Source organism: Symphalangus syndactylus, chromosome 11 (assembly GCF_028878055.3).
Source record: "Symphalangus syndactylus isolate Jambi chromosome 11, NHGRI_mSymSyn1-v2.1_pri, whole genome shotgun sequence".
Classification (NCBI taxonomy): Eukaryota; Metazoa; Chordata; class Mammalia; order Primates; family Hylobatidae; genus Symphalangus; species Symphalangus syndactylus.
Window position 1 is genome coordinate 27,287,932 of NC_072433.2, and position 16,557 is coordinate 27,304,488.

General features: G+C 48.6%; 1 protein-coding gene and 1 long non-coding RNA gene across 2 annotated transcripts in view; one reads left to right on the forward strand and one right to left on the reverse strand.

Moving 5' to 3' along the window:
• Positions 1–16,557, reverse strand: part of BEAN1 (brain expressed associated with NEDD4 1) — a 58,750-nt gene that overhangs the window by 4,541 nt on the left and 37,652 nt on the right. The window contains exons 3-4 of the mRNA XM_055299408.2: positions 8,514–8,777; positions 675–825 (exon numbers count right to left, since the gene is read on the reverse strand). Of these exons, the coding sequence (XP_055155383.1) occupies positions 675–825; positions 8,514–8,777 (415 nt within the window). The remainder of the gene's footprint in view (positions 1–674; positions 826–8,513; positions 8,778–16,557) is intronic.
• On the forward strand, positions 145–8,527 carry LOC129493344 (uncharacterized). Its single transcript, XR_008661117.2, has 4 exons — positions 145–474; positions 1,438–1,701; positions 2,693–2,769; positions 8,319–8,527. It is a non-coding gene; the product is annotated as an uncharacterized lncRNA (long non-coding RNA).

Genomic DNA, 16,557 nt, shown 5'->3' on the forward strand with positions numbered 1-16,557 from the left:
ATCCGCCCACCTCAGCCTCCCAAAGTGCTGGGATTACAGGCGTGAGCCCCCGCGCCGGGCAGGGGCAGGTATTATTACGTGGACATTTCAACAATGGAGAAGCAGGCACAGCGGGATTAAGTAACTTGCTCATGATCATACAAGAAAGAATTTCCAGAGCGAGTGCACCTGGGGCCATCAGATGTCAGCATATGGGCTTGTCCCCTCTTTACCTCCCAGTCCCTGGTGTTATTTATAGAAACACAATGCATTTTTTTTTTCCCTAGGGGGAAGTTGATCCCGAGGCCACTGAAATAGCCAAATATTTCTCTGGCCTTCCATCCCACCTCCAGGGAGACACCTGGAGGAGCAGATCCCCAGGGAATTCAGAACAGCTGCCACGGAACCTCCCCTGAAACTGCAAGCGCATTCCCGGCACGCCTGCTCAGCAACCTGAGGAGCTGGGCTTGTCTCTTTCCTTCCTAGCACTTCCAGGTGACATCTGCTAAGTCACACTGCCTCAGTGGGACCTACTTGGTCAGGAGTGGGGAGAAGGTGGCCATGCCCACTGAGCAGATGTTTTCTGCATTTTATACTACGTGGAGAGGTGCCACTCTTTCCCATGATGGAGTTGGGGGGTCTTTGTGTCCAGAGCCCCATCCTCTGATGCCCCCTTCCCCACGAGGCCTCCTTACCCTGGTGGAGAATCTGGGTACAGCTCCCTGAGCACCGTGGCATCCATGTCCCCGTCAGAGCTGATGTCCAAGGGTGGGGGCCAGTCCTCTGAGGAGCTGCAGGCATAGTGCATCCTGTGGCTTGAGCGGCTGTATGTGTGCCCGTCCGACACTGCAGGGAACAGACCACCGGCCTGGGCCTCAGACCAGGATCCAGGGACGGTCCTCATGGGTCTATAGGTCTACCTGGGGCCATGGAGGCTCTGATTCCCCACCTGACTACTCCTCTCCTCACCAAGCTCAGCTGCCTTCAGCCATCAGTGACAGCTCCAGAATGTGGGTGCCATTGTCGTGTTGGGCATGGGGATACAGAGAGGAAGCAGAGCTGGCCTTGTCCTGGCCAGCTCCCAAGGTGGTGGCAGCCTGCCTTGGGGATAACCGGGCACTAGGCAGTGTATCATGAGCTTTGGGTCCTACTGGGACTGTGGGAGTAAAGGCAGGCCTGACCAGTCTAGAAGTCAGGGAGGGCTTCCTGGAGGAGGGGCTGCTACAGCTGAGTCTTGTCTAGGATTTAACCAGGGGGAGAGAGGAAGGCTGGGAGGAGGGAACTGAATAGCTTTCCAAGGAGGGGGATAAGAAAGAAGAGTGTAGTGTGAACAGGGAGCTTTGAGCTGTGGAGTTGGGCTGGGCATGGAAAATGGGGAGGAGAGTAGCAAGGAACAAGGGCTGCAGAGAACTCTGGGATCAGCCCTCCCCCACCCCAACCACATTCAATTCCCTTTAGGTATCTTGGGGAAAAAAAGGAGCATCTATGATGAGTCTGGCAACTCCCCACACTGCATTCTCCACCATGCACCAGTACATCAAAGGCTCTGAAAAGTCCTGCAGCTAAGAACCACATTTAACTGTGCCTGTCCAGCATTCGACCTCAGAATCTTCCTTTCTTAGACCTAGTAACACTACTTAGGAAATGCTGCTGGAGCACAATCCTCTCATTCCACAGCTGAGGTTCTGGGAGGCCCGGTGACTTGCTGGAGGACAACACACAGTGAGTGATTGGGCCGGAGGGCAGCTGGGTGTCTTGGCTCCTCCTTGCTAAGCTCTCTACAGCCCAGTTTCTGACGGGTCTAGTCCTGGATGGGAACAGTGGGAGCTGCAAGGGTGGCTGAGACACGAGGTCTCCCCAGTCCAGGGCTCCCAGGTGCCTCCTCCCCTCTGGGGCCGGGGCTTGGCATCAGGGGCGGAGCTATAACCTTTCTCTGCTGTGAGTAGCGCAGTTGCCATCCCCATTCTATAGACAAGGAAGCTGATGCTCAGGGTCACATATGTGGTGAAGCATGGAGTTGGAATTTATGCAGTCTGTATAACCCCAAAGACTGCTCTTCCCACTCCCCTAAACTCTTTTTCCCACTCTTCATATAATAATGAGTGGAAAAATCTGGATATGAAACTCTATCCGCAGGTACAATTCCAATTCCAGGGTTATATACCAACACCGAGAAAGCTCTCAGAAGAAAATATTCCAAACACGTTGATGGTGGCCCTGTCCAGATGACAGAGGATCATACTCTTATTTCTTTTTCTTTTCTTTTTTTTTTTTTTTTGAGATGGAGTCTTTCACTGTTGCCCAGGCTGGAGTGCAGTGGCATGATGTCGGCTCACTGCAAGCTCCGCCTCCTGGGTCCACGCCATTCTCCTGCCTCAGCCTCCCGAGTAGCTGGGACTACAGGCGCCCCCCACCACGCCCGTACGGCTTATCTTTTGTATTTTTAGTAGAGATGGGGTTTCACCGTGTTAGCCAGGATGGTCTCGATCTCCTGACCTCGTGATTCGCCCACCTCAGCCTCTCAAAGTGCTGGGATTACAGGTGTGAGCCACTGCGCCTGGCCTATTTCTTTCTTTATATTTCTTTTCTTATATGGTCTATATTTTTAAGGTTTTCTATAATGAACACACATTACTTTTCTACTAGGAGAAATGAAGTCAATAACATATGCTGTAAAAAAGGAGCTGACATGCGATTTGTTTCTCCTGTTCAGGGCACCAGCTGAGAGACAGAATTTTTGGAAGAACTTAGGGAAGAAACTAAGAAAAGACAACAGCACACAGCAACAAGGTGAGGCTGGAAGTTGAACCAGGGCTGCCGGGCTCGGGTGCCAGGTACCCCTTCCCCCCACCAGCCAGCATTGCCAGGGAAGGGTTTTTGGGTTCAGGGAGGGTTCCACCTGCAGGGCAGCAGGTGTGCCTGTCACACAGGGATCCCTGGGGAAAGTCAGGGCTGCTTCCTGGACCTGAGAGGAGTGACTGGGTGGGCAGCACTGAGAGCTGTTAGGGCTGAAGCAAACTGCCATCTACTGTTTCTTCTTGGGCTGCTTTTTCTTGGACTTCCCAGAGTGGAGCGTCTTGGGAAAACTGAGGCTGCCCTAAGGTGCTAAGACCCCAAACCTGAGACATCCAGCTGGGCAGAGCTCCTGAGAGACAGCACCCTCCACCCCATTTGAACTTCTCAAATCCCTTCTTTTCCCTTCTCTCTTGACTTCCCTGTCAGCACAGACCCAAATAGTCCAGGACTCCGGAAGCCCTGCTTCTCACTTCACATAAGGTGAAACCTCCTCTTTACCCCAATACCTTGGTTCATTATTTAACATCACTCCAACTTCACTGCCCCTTGACAGGCTCTGGGAGAGGGAGGAAGAGGAACTGGCACTCATGAGCACCTGCTGTGCTCAATCTCTGTGATTTCATCTACCTCACACCCCACTGTGGGAGGAGAGCAGAGGTTACCCCTTCCACCAGATGAAGAGACCGAGAGTGAAGTCACTTGCTCTAAACCTGCAGAAGTGACAGGAGACAGAGTCAGCCACCAGATCTCTCTTAAAGCTTGAGACAGAACAGAATTACAAAATTTTCTTTTTCTTTCTTTTCTTCTCTCTTTTCTTTCTTCTTTCTCTTTCTTTCCTTTTTCTTTCTCTTTTTTCTCTCTCTCTTCTTTCTTCTCTTTTCTTCTTTATTTCTTTCTCTCTTTCTTCTCTATTTCCCCTTCCTTCCTTCCTTCCTTCCTTCCTCCCTCCCTCCCTCCCTCCCTCCCTCCCTCTTTCTTCTTCCTCCCCCACCTCCATCTCATTCTCAAACATTTGTGGTTCCTCTCTGTGTCTGGCTAGACTACAGAAAGGCTCTGTGGGCAGGCAGAGGGCCAACTCTGTCCTGAGGGCGATGGGGAGCCATTGGGAAGTGGTCACAGTCCTGTCACTTTGGTTGCCTTGTGGAGAATGCCTGGGAGGTGCCAGGCTGGTGGCTGGCAGGCAGGGACAGCTGACATTAGTGCAGTGGCCTGGGAGCAGGTTTTCTTGGAGAAAGAGATGATGAAAATAGCTCACATTTACTGAGCATGTATTTACCCATTAGCCAGGTGCTGTGCTAATTTAGTCCTCACAATAACTGTTTGAGGTGGATCCTCCTGTACCAGTTTTATAGACAACTCGCTTGAGGCAAAGAGAGTTTTGGCAACTTTCCTGAGGATGCGCATAGGAAGTAGGAAATCAGGCCTCTGTGGACACCTGGAGCCTGAGGTGCCTGTGGGGCTTCACGGGGTAATGTCCAGGGGACTTCCAGGCACGCAGTTATGGAGCTGACCTGAGGGCTGGAGCCAGGCAAGGGAGGATGATGGATGGTGTATGAGATGGAGCAGGGAGTGGGTGTAGAGAGAGGACCAGGACCAAGGCATGGGATCTGAGGGACCTTGACCTATAAAGGGACAGAGGAGAGGAATCTGCAGCCAGAGGGGTGGGAGAGAGGCCAGGAGGGCTTCAGTCACCAGAGCTGGGGGGCTGTGGGTGTGTCTGACAGGTGGAAAGGGCCCAGTGCCAAAGGTTGGGGCTGGTTGGTGCACTGCCCCTCCCTCTTTTATTTATTTATTTTTTATTTATTTTTTATTTTTTTAGAGACAGGGTCTTGCTCTATTGCTCAGGCTGGAGTGCAGTGGTGCGATCATAGCTCACTGCAGCCTCAAACTCCTGAGCTCAAGCGATCCTCCCACCTTGGCCTCCCAAAGTGCTGGGATTACAGGTGTGAGGCACCGCGCCTGGCGGTGCTGCTTTCATGTTCACCCATAGCTGCTCACAGTGCGTTTCCCTCTTACCTGACACCCTCCCAAGGCTCCCAGCAGCCCCTGCGCACCCTCCAGAAGGCAGGGGAAGGTATGGGGCAACAGCACCTCTGGGCTCCCTGCCGAGGCCCTAGGAGGTGCCAAAGCTGGAGCCGAGAGCAGAAGTGGGGCAGGGAGGCGGGAACCCCACAGGGGTCACCACCACCACAGGCTGCAGTGGGGAAGCCAAGGCCTGACCCCGCTTGGCAGAGCTGTGACCTCAGTCATCCCATCCACCCCAGGGACAGAGCCGAGGCCTCGTTCATAGGCACCAGTCCCGAGGCCACCACAGGCTACAGAGGGGCTGGCCTGCCCCCACGCCCATCTCTTTCCTCTGCGCCAAGGCCGACCCCTCAGCCCTCTCAGCTTGGGAACTACTGTGGGCCCCTAGTGTGCGCTCCAAGATAAGTAATTGAACAAGTTGCTTCTTAGTGCCTCAGTTTCCCAGTCTTAATTTTTTTCTTATTTTTTTAGAGACAGGGTCTCTCTCTGCTGTCACCCAGGCTGGCATGCAGTGGTGAGATCATAGCTCACTGAAGCCTTGACCTGGGCTCAAGGGACCCTCCCGACTCAGCCTCCTGAGTAGCTGGGACTACAGGCATGTGCCACCACACCTGGATAATTTTTACATTTTTTTTGTAGAGATAGGGTCTTGCTGTGTTGCCCAGACTGGTCTCAAACTCCTGGTCTGAAGTGATCCTCCCACCTTTGCCTCCCAAAGTGTTGAAATTACAGGTGTGAGCCATAGCACCCAGCCCAGTTTCCTATTCTTTATTTATTTTTTATTTTTTTGAGACAGAGGCTCGCTCTGTCACCCAGGCTGGAGTGCAGTGGCATGATCTCAGCTCACTGTAACCTCTGCCTCCCAGGTTCAAGCGATTCTTGTGCCTCAGCCTCCCGAGTAGCTGGGATTAGAGGCACGTGCCACCATGCCCGGCTAATTTTTGTATTTTTAGTAGAGACAAGGTTTTGCCGTGTTGGCCAGGCTGGTCTTGAACTCCTGACCTCAGATGATCTGTCCGCCTCAGCCTCCCAAAGTGCTAGGATTACAGGCATGAGCCACCGCACCTGACTAGTTTCCTAGTCTTTAAAGGGGGCAACTACATCTTTTGCCTTGAGGATAAAATATGGTGGCTCCTACCTTGCCCATGGAGTGCTTCCTCCAGGCCCCAGCCTGTGTGGGGGCGAGTCACGTGTGGGCCCTGCTCTCATGGCTGCAGCACAATCACCCCATGACTGAGACACTGAGGGAGGCATGGGTGCAATGCCGAGGAGGTACAGAGGAGGGGGACACCCATCCAGCTCTGCCTGGTAAGTGCGAGGAGAGGCCAGATAAGCTCCCATAAGGAGGCAGCCTTTGAGCGGGACCTGGAAGGCTTTTTTCGGTTGGAGAAGCCCAGGGAATGGCAGTCAGGGCAGAGGGAAGAGCCCAGGCAAAGGGCAGAGGCTGGAAGGAGCATGGACAGGGGATTGGAGAGGAGTGGGAGGAGCTGGGCAAGGGCCAGGCTGTGCGAGGGGCAGGCGGCAGACTGACCATCCCGGGTCTGCTCGGCACCCTCCAGGGCTTGGGGTCCTGGGTTTCTCTTGCAGGGGACGGGCATGCTCTGGGCAGGAGCCCTGGACTCTCCAGGCTCAGGTTGGTGATGCAGGGGTGGGACAGGCCTGTCCTGGCCTGGGAGTGCTCCTAGCTTGTCTCTTTGGGGAATCCCTGGCTTCTGGGGAGACTTGCGGAGACTGGATGGGCTGAGCTTTCCACATCTGTTTTATTCATGCTGAACTTTCTCTTTGATCCTCATTGTTGGACAGTGAGAACAGTCCACTAGCCTGCTGTGTCTTACCTCAACTGTGGCCACTTGTCCCGACTTATCCTGGGATGTCCCTCTGTGTCTTACATAAGGTCCAGCCTCCTGCTCTTCTGGTTCTCCTAACAGCTTTCCCAGGGGAGCGACATCCAGGTCTGAGTGACACCCACTGTGGCCATGTACATGTCTGCCGGACACTGCCTTGAGCCCACGGGGTGGCTCCCAGGGGTGTCTCCCCGACACCTCCAGCTCCCTTCCTGGGCAGTGCTGTGCAGCGGGCAGCCTGTGGGTGCCAGGTCAGGCTGCCTGGGCTCAAGTCTGGCATCCACCACTTGCTGGCTGGGTGATCCTGCCCAGTTACTTAATCACTTCAGCCTCAACTTTTCGATCTGTCAATTGGAATGATGATGAAAGGTAGGACTTTTATCATCTCATTAGGACTATGGTGAGGATTTTGCAGTGAGATTATGTGCACAAACAGCACCAGGCACCCAGCAAGCACTCCTTACTCACTGTCCATTACTACCAGGCTCCTGTTCACCAACTCCAGCTACCCATCAGTCCCCTCCTTAACCAGTTAACTCTGAAAAAGGACAGGAAATACCCCAAACCTGGCTAATCAGGGTGTGTCTGGGAGGGGGAGGAGGGGCCCCAAAGGCCAGGGCTGATCAGATCCAATTCAATCTATTTTAAAAATATTTCCTATCTTTCTTTTCCCCAAGCTTTTCCTGCCTTGGAGGGGGAAACGCCTCAGGTCTGGCCGTGGCTCTGGCTCCTAGGAGGTTGGCATCACTTCACCCTGCAGTGTGAAGGGTGCCTACTGCTGTTAAGCACCTCCAAGGTCCTGCTTTTCTTTTCTCTATCTGATGGTAGCCTTGGACCTAGGCAGAGGCCCCTGAAGGCCTGTGGATGGTGATTTGGGAAGGAAGAGTCTGGCTTTTTCCTGCCATTGAAAATCGTCTGAGAATGGAATGCAATTGAATGTTTTCCTGCTGCCTTAGACAGCTGGCACCTTCCAGGAGTGACACAGTCAGGTGGCTGCTTTCTGTAAAAAGTTCAGGCATTCTGGCCACATGCACAGATTTGGGACTGGTCACCCAAGAATTAGCCACCAACTCTGTTTAAGGGTGATCCCAACAACTGGGAAGCCCTCAGATCAGTTCTATTTGCACTCTGCTGACTCTCACCAGGGATAGTTTTATTCACTCATCATTCATTCTGTAAATTCACCCATTCACTTATTCATATATTCACCCCCATCAACCCATCCCGCTGCCCACCTATTTATCTTTCCATTTGTCCACTCAACCCTCCCTTCCATCCCTCCACTCAGGCATAACACTCAATCCACCCATCTATCCATTCCTCCATTTTCTCATTCATCCATCCTTTCATCTACCCATTTATCCATTCATACTGTCCACCCATCCATCTCTCCACCTATCCACTGACTCTTCCACTCAACCTCCATCTATCCATCACCTCACCCCTCACCCAGCCATTTTCCTATGAGTCCTTCTCCCTTCTCACCCATCCATTCCTCTCTTCATTCATCTACTCATCTCTCCATCCATCCATCCATCCATCCATCCATCCATCCATCCATCCATCCAGATGCCAGCTGGACCAGCCCTTGGTGCAGCCTGGACCAACAGTGGCAGGGGAGGTGTGACACACTCTCCCTCTGACCTTCAGCCTCACTCTGAGTTTCTCTCTTAGCAGTCACCCGGGCCTCTCATGTCACCGAGAACATTATGGTGGGCACCTGTGAGCTCTTCCTGACTGCCTGACTTCTGAGATGTTTTCCCGACCACCCTGCTTCACCCAGGGCAGAGTTGCCAACTCCTTGATGCCTCCTGTGTTGCAATCACAATCAGATGAGGTCCCAGGGCCCCGGGGTGGGCAGCAGCTCACCGTAGCCGTGCTCGTACTCTCGGTGTCGACGCCGGTGGTGGTGATGGTGGTGGTGGTGGTGGCGGTGGTGGCGGTGGCGGTGCCGCTGAAGCCGGGCCTGCCTGTCCCTGCGGATGCTGCCCACAATGATGGTGATGCAGGAGAGGATGATGACCACACCTATGACGGCACTCGCCACCAGCACGGGGGACACGAGCAGATGGCTGTGCTCCGAGCTCTCTGAGAATGTGGGGTAGAAGTAGCTGGTGCGGTTGTATCGTGCTACTGTGGACAGAGAGAGAGGACACTGAGCTGGAGCCCAGGCCTACCACACCCCTTCCTTCTCTGCCCCTGCTGCCCGGTGAGCTATTGCTCCCTGAATAAATGGAGGAGGGTCTGGGCTCAGGCCCATGGACTCTATCCTGGCTGCTTCTGGGAGGGAGAAGGAGAGCAGCACCTCACTCCACTGCCTGCAGGAGCCTCTGGTAGTGAGGGCTGACTGTCCCTCCTCTCCGCTGAAGCCTCTGTGCACAAGCTGAACTACCTCACAGATAGGAAACGGGAAGCTCAGAGAGGGCAGTGGACTTGCCCAAGGTCACCCAGCAAATTAGTGGTAGAGCTGAGGCTTGAATCCAAGACTCTTAGAGCTAGACAAGTTGAAAGGTCAACATGATTTTACCAATGTCTTAGGAAGCAGTGGGGGATGCACAGGGGGACACAGTATGAGGAAAAATTCTGCCAGCTTCAGGCAGGCCTGGGGCTGTGGGCTGAAATTGACCCAGATGCGTCAGGGGGTTAGATCAGATGAGAGAAGGTTTCCCAGAAGAGGTAAGGCCAAGGTGATCTTGGAGGGTGAGGATGAGTTAGCTCAGGGAAGGCAGGGAGAGGCATTCCAGGAGGGACAAAGGCACAGAGGGGTGGAGGGGACTTCCAGGGAGGATGTGGTGTGGTGGGAGCAAGGGGAGAGTGCAGGAACCTCCTCCAGGACTAACAGCTGGGTCCTTGAGAGTCCTACGGAAAGAAGCTCCTGGGGACGGGTGACTTAGTCCTCCCACCGGAAAAAGATGCTGGGGCCTTGGGAGCTGGGGTCCTGGGGAGGGGTCAGAGTCAGCTAGGGGCAGCCATGGGCACCCACTGCCTCACTTGGACAGTCAGCTCCTCATTAGTGAGTGTCTTGGAGTGTCACTGAATTCCCTCCAACTCAGCCCTGCAACTCAGGATGCAACTTTCTCCTTTCACAGATGGGTGGACTGAGACTCAGCGCTGGTAAGTGACTGGCCCATGGTCGCTCAGTTACTCCACAGCAGAGCTAAGCTAGAACCCAGATCTGGCTTCAAAGTCCAGTGCTTGCTCTCTTGCCCTCGGTGCCTCTCCTGCTCTCAGTGCAAACCCTTCCTGAGGCTGCCAGCCAGATCTCTGAACAGCAGTAGGGAACCAGCTTCAGACATTCAATGAACCACAGGGTCATGGGCAAGCACCATGAAGGTCAGATCTTTCCTAGGCCCTGTTCTGAGAGGGGTCACCTTGCACGTTCTCCCAGAGCCCATGTTCAAGCCCCAGCTTTGCGTTTGTTACATATGATCATGTCTGGTTTCCAGGGCTTGTGTTTGATCACTGTCTGTGTCCTCAAACTCAACAGTGGGGCTGGGCACTCCACAGTTTCCTAATGCATGTATTGAGTGAGTAGCTCGTCTTGAGACCAGATGGGGAAATGGCAGGGAGGCCTTGCGATGCCTCATGAGAGTGAGGCCTCTGTCTTGGGTGGTAATCAAGGAGAGCGTGGGTGGCCACCTGCCTGAGTAGCTGTAGGAGGGCTTTTTTCCCAGGTGAAGGCCTGGCCATTTACCAATCAGAGGCTTGACACTCAGCTGTGATTGTTTCTCCTTCCCATACCTTTCTAGCACTGACCCCAAAAGCCTCAACCACACTCAACCTAGGACAGGAACAGGTGGTAAGGCACAAACTCGGGACCTTAGCTGGGGCTAAAAATATGCCCTTGGGGCAGGTGTGGCCCATGCTGGTGGCTCTTGCAGCCTACTGGCCTTTATCAGGAGGGAGTGAGATGGAGGCCCTAGTGTCTGGGCCAGTATGTCATCTCACTCTTGAGAGCCAAGCTTTGCTGAAGTTCACTGTAAGACACTCCCCTAGAGAGGCATGCACTGGAGTGAGGGAGCGCCCTAAGGCTTTGGTTGGACATGCATGCTTCCTGACTCTCCGATGTGAGAATTCGGGGTGTGGAGACAGGAGGGACTCCATCTTGGATGCTGATATAGTTTGGCTCTGTGTCCCCATCCAAATCTCACCTTTAATTGTAATCCCTATAATCCCCACGTGTTAAGGGCAGGACCAGGTGGAGGTAATTGAATTTTGGGGGCAGTTTCTCCCATGCTGTTCTCGTGATAATGAGTGAGTCTCATGAGATCTGATGGTTTTATAAGTGTCTGGCATTTCCCCTGCTTGCACTCATTCTTTCTCCTACTGCCCTGTGAAGAGGTGCCTTCTGCCATGATTGTGTGTTTCTTGAGGCCTCTCCAACCATGTGGAACTGTGAGTCAATTATACCTCTTTTCTTTATAAATTATCCAGCCTCAGGTATTTCTTCACAGCAATGTGAGAATGGACTAATACAGTTGCTAATCCGCCATGTTGACTTCTGATTAGCCCTGGTCCTGTGAAAACCTCCTGATTCTCACTTTATTTACTGTCTTTAGCATAAGAACATGTCAGCCTTGATGTTATTGCACAAATTATAGGTTATGACGCATGTAGCGTTCTTGCCTGTTCTGGAGGGCTGCCTTTAATTGTCTTGCACAGAGCATGTATACCCTTTCCCTATGATATATAAGCCCTAGGTCTGGGGAGCAACAGTGTGGAGATCTACCTGTTTTGCTGCTCTCCAAGACTACACTTCCATCCTTCAGTTCCCCACATAAATCACTCTGTACTGACAAATTGGATTTGTCTGCCTCACTTTGTGGCTTCTTGGCTACTTCTGCATTTGGGGGTGGCTTTGCATATATGGCCTTTTAAAGAACAAGGGGGTATAAAAATTCCTGGAATTCTTTGAGGGTCAAACCCAGGCCACTGTTTTCAGAGCTCCTACTATGTGTAGGATAAGTGATAAGAGTTCATTTCATTCTTGGAGCTATTTCATCCAATTCTCCCCATTTTACAGGTGAGAACACTGAAGCTCAAAGAATTTTAAGTGACTCATCTGCGGTCAGACAGCCAGTACATAGCCAAGCCAGACTCTCTCTGGGCCTTGGTCTCCCCAGTAAATCATAAGGAGCTAGATAAGAAGTTCTCTGATATATAAGAAAAATAGCACAAAAAGGGGGATGAGGGAATACAGTTATATAGGAGTAACTGGAGTAACTTAATTCTCATTGGAATGAAGTTAGTATAAATATTAAGTAGATTCTGATGAGTTCAGATGTATATGGCAAGCCCTAGAGCAACCACTAAGGACATAACTCAAATATAGTGAAAAAATCATTAAGGAAATTAAAATATTACATTATAAAATATTCACTTGAAGCAAAAAGGAGAAAAAGAAACAAAAAAGACATGAGACATATACAAGACAAAAAACAAAATGGCACATGTAAATCCAACTGAATGAAAAGCATTAAATATGATTGATTAAATAATCCCATCAAAAGGAAGAGATTGTCAGAATGGGTAAAAAACAGAATCCAACTATATACTGTCTATAAGAGTTTCATTTGTGAACCAAAGACACAAATAGGTTGAAAGTAAAAGGATGGAAAGAGAAATGCCATGCAAATTGCAATAATAAGAAAGCTGCAGTGGCCATAATATCAGAAAAAATAGACTTTAAGACAAAAAATGTCACTAGAGATAAAAGGGTCATTTTATAGTGATAAAGAGTTAATCCATCAGGAAGTTATAACAATTATATATGCACCTAACAATAGAGTCCCCAAATTCATGAAGCAAAGTTTAATAAATTGAGGGAAAATACAATAAAACAATAATAGTTGGGGACTCCAATATTCCATTTTTAATAAGGTATAGAGAAACTAGTCAGAGACCAATCAGGAAATATAAGATTAGAACAGCATTATACACAAACTAGACCTAACAGACATCTATAGAATGCTTCACCCAACAACAGCAGAATATGCATTCTTCTCAAGCACATGTGGAACATTTTTAAGCATAGGCCATAATACAAGCCTCAATAGATTTTAAAATGATTGAAATTGTACAAAGTATGTTTCTGGTTGCAATAAAATAAAATCTGAAATTAATAACAAAAAGAAATTTGTGAAATTCACAAATACATGGAAATTAAACAGCACACTAATAAATAGTCAAGTAAAGAGAAAAGCATAAAGGAAATTAGAAAATACTTTGAGATAAGTTAAAATGACATCACACGAAAACTTGTGAGATGCAAGCTGGGCGCAGTGGCTCATGCCTGTAATCCCAGCACTTTGGGAGGGTGAGGTGGGTGGATCACTTGAGGTCAGGAATTTGAGACCCGCCTGACCAAGATGGTGAAACTCCGTCTCTACTAAAAATACAAAAAAATTTACCCGGGCATGGTGGGTGCTTGTAATCCCAGCTACTTGGGAGGCTGAGGCAGGAGAATCACTTGAACCCGGGAGGTGGAGGTTGCAGTGAGCAAAGATCGTGCCACTGCACTCCAGCCTGGGCAACAAGAGCGAAACTCCATCTCAAAACAAAAACAAAACAAAAGCCTTGCAGGATGCAGTTAATGCAGTGTTTAGAGGGAAATTTATGTATGTAAATGTCTACATTAAAAATGAAAAAAGATCTCAAATCAGCAACCTAAACTTCTACCTTCAGATACTGGGAAGAGAAGAGCAAACTAAATCTGAAGTGAGCAGAGAGAAGGAAATAATAAAGATTAGAGTGGAAATTAGTGAAATAAAGAATAGAAAAACAATAGAGAAAGCCAATAAAACCAGAAGTTTTTTTTTTTTTTTTTTTTTTTTTTTTTTTTTTGAGACAGAGTCTTGCATTGTCTCCCAGGCTGGAGTGCAGCTGCAACCTCTTCCTCCCAGGTTCAAGTGATTCTCCTGCCTCAGCCTCCTGAGTAATTGGGATCATAAGTGTGAGTCATCACGCCTGGCCCAGAAGTTGGTTTTTTAAAAAGATTAACAAATTTGTCTGGGCTCGGTGGCTCACACCTGTAATCCCAGCACTCTGGGAGGCCGAGGTGGGTGGATCACTTGAGGCCAGGAGTTCAAGTCCAGCCTGGCCAATGTGGTGAAACTCCATCTCTACTAAAAATACAAAAAGTTAGCCAGGTGTGGTAGCACACACCTGTGGTCCCAGATGACATAATCTTGTATATAAAAAATCCTAAGGAATTCATTAAAAAACTATTGGAACTAATAAATTCAGCAAGGTTGCAAGATACGAGACTGATATATAAAAATCGATAGTATATTTATATGGTAGCAATGACCAAATCTAAAATGAAATTAAGAATGAAATAGGAGTAAATTTAACAAAAGAAGTACAAAACTTAGGCTGGGTGCGGTGGCTCACACCTGTAATCCTAGCACTTTGGGAGGCTGAGGCTGGTGGATCACCTGAGGTCAGGAGTTTGAAACCAGCCTAGCCAACATGGTGAAATCCGTCTCTACTAAAAATACAAATAAAATTAGCCAGGCGTGGTGCCAGGAGCCTGTAATTCCAGCTACTCAGGAGGCTGCGGCAGGAGAATCGTTTGATCCCAGGAGATGGAGTTTGCAGTGAGCCGAGATCGCACCACTGCACTCCAGCCTGGGTGACAGAGGAAGACTCTGTCTCAAGAAAAAAAAAGTACAAAACTTATATTCTGAAAACTCTAAAACATTTTCAAAAGAAATTAAAGACCCAAATAAATAGAAAGACATCCCATGTTCATGTTTCAGAAGACTAAATATTGTTAAGATGACAGTACTCCCCAAATTCATCTGAAGATTCAACACAACGCTGATCAAAGTCCCAGCCTTCCTTGCAGAAACTGAAATGATCTTAAGCTGATCTTAAAATTCACATGAAAATTCAAGGGACAAAACATAGCTGAAATAACCTCAAAAGAACAAAGTTGGAGGGGACACATTTCCTGATTTCAAAACTTATTACGGAGCTACTATGATCAAGATAGTGTGGTACTAGCACGAAGATAGACATATAAATAAATGGACTAGAATTGAGAGTTGAGGAACAGATCCTCACATTTATGGTCAGTGGATTTTCAGCAAGGGTGCCAAGACAATTAAATGGAATAAAGAATAGTCTTTTCAACAAATGGTGTTAGGACAACTGAATGCTTACATTCAAAAGAATGAAGTTGGATTCCCTACATAATATACAAAAATTAACTGAAAATGGATTAAAGACCTAAATGTATGACCTAAAACTATAAAACTCTTAGATAAAAACATGGGGTAAGTTGTCATGATTTTGGATTTGGCAAATGATTCTTAGATATGACACCGAAAGCACAAGAAGCAAAAGAAAAATAGATAGATAAACATCAAAATTAAAAACTAGTGCATCAAAGGACATCTTCAAGTAAGTGAAAAGACAGTCTGTAGAATGGGAGAAGATATTTGTGTATCACTTATCTCATAAGGGACTTGTACCTAGAATATAGAAAGAGCTATTACAACTCAATAATAAAAAGACAACCCAATTAAAAATTGTCAAAAGATCTGAATAGACATTTCTCCAAAGAAGATACAATTGGCCAGTAAGCACTGAAAAGTTGCCCAACATCATTAGCCATCAGAGAAATGCAAATCAAAGCCACAATGAGATACCATTTCACACCCAGTAGGATGGCTATAATCAAAAAGACAGATAGTGCCAAGTGTTGGTGAGGATGTGGAGAAATGGAAACCCTTATAAACTGCTGGTGGGAATGTAGAATGGTACAGCTGCTTTGTGAACACAGACTGGCAGTTCTCAAATGGTTAAACATAATTATCACATGATCCAGCACTTGCACTCCTAGGCATATACCCAAGAAAAATGAAAACATAAATCCACACAAAAATTTGTACATGAATATTCATAAGTATTATTCATGGTAGTCCCGCAAAGTACATGGTGCAGAGCTGCCTCTTTCTCATCGTTTAGATCTTTCCTTAGAAGTCAGCTCCTCAGACAGGTTGCTCCTGATTGACCTCCACCCCACTATATATCACGCCATGTGTTTTCTTTGAACAGCAGTCATCAAAATCCCTAAACATCCTGCTTATTTGTTTACTTGTTTATTAAATTGTGATGTCTTTGGATTCCCTGTCCACCTCATTTGATTGTTAGATCTTTGAAGGCAGATATCCCATCTGTCCTGACTTTTTTTTTTTTTGAGACAGTTTTGCTCTTGTTGCCTAGGCTGGAGTGCAATGGCGCAACCTCTGCCTCCTGGGTTCAAGCAATTCTCCTGCCTCAGCCTCCCAAGTAGCTGGGATTATAGGCATGTGCCACCATGCCTGGCTAATTTTGTATTTTTAGCAGAGACAGGGCTTCACTATGCTGGCCAGGCTGGTCTCGAACTCCTGACCTCAGGTGATCCGCCCGCCTCAGCCTCCCAAAGTGCTGGGATTACAGGTGCGAGCCACTGCCCCTGGCCTTGTCCTGACTCTTTTATTGCATGAATCTGCAGTGCCCAGCCAGGTGCTGGGCACATAATAGGTGCTCATTAAATATTTGTTGGGTGACTGAGTGAACTGCAGAGAACTTAGTTGGCTCTGTGTCTGTCTCTTCATTAGTCTAGAATTCAGTTTCTTCTCTATTTTTTGACTGATTGTGACAGCTTGAGTTTTGGATGAAGTGCCAACCTCTAATTTTATTCCCTTGGCTACTGTAAACTAAAGCTTGTAATTTTTCTTCAAGACTCACAGAGAAAAGGTGGCAAGGTGAGGCTCTCCTCCATCTTTTTCTTGCAGCCAAATGGAGTCAGTTTAATTTGGCTTGTTTGACCTCAATTTAGGAGAAATCTAGTCCTTGTCTGGTGAATCTATAGCATACCTGCCACCACTTTCTAAGTCTATGCCAGCGTCAGACATTACTAATT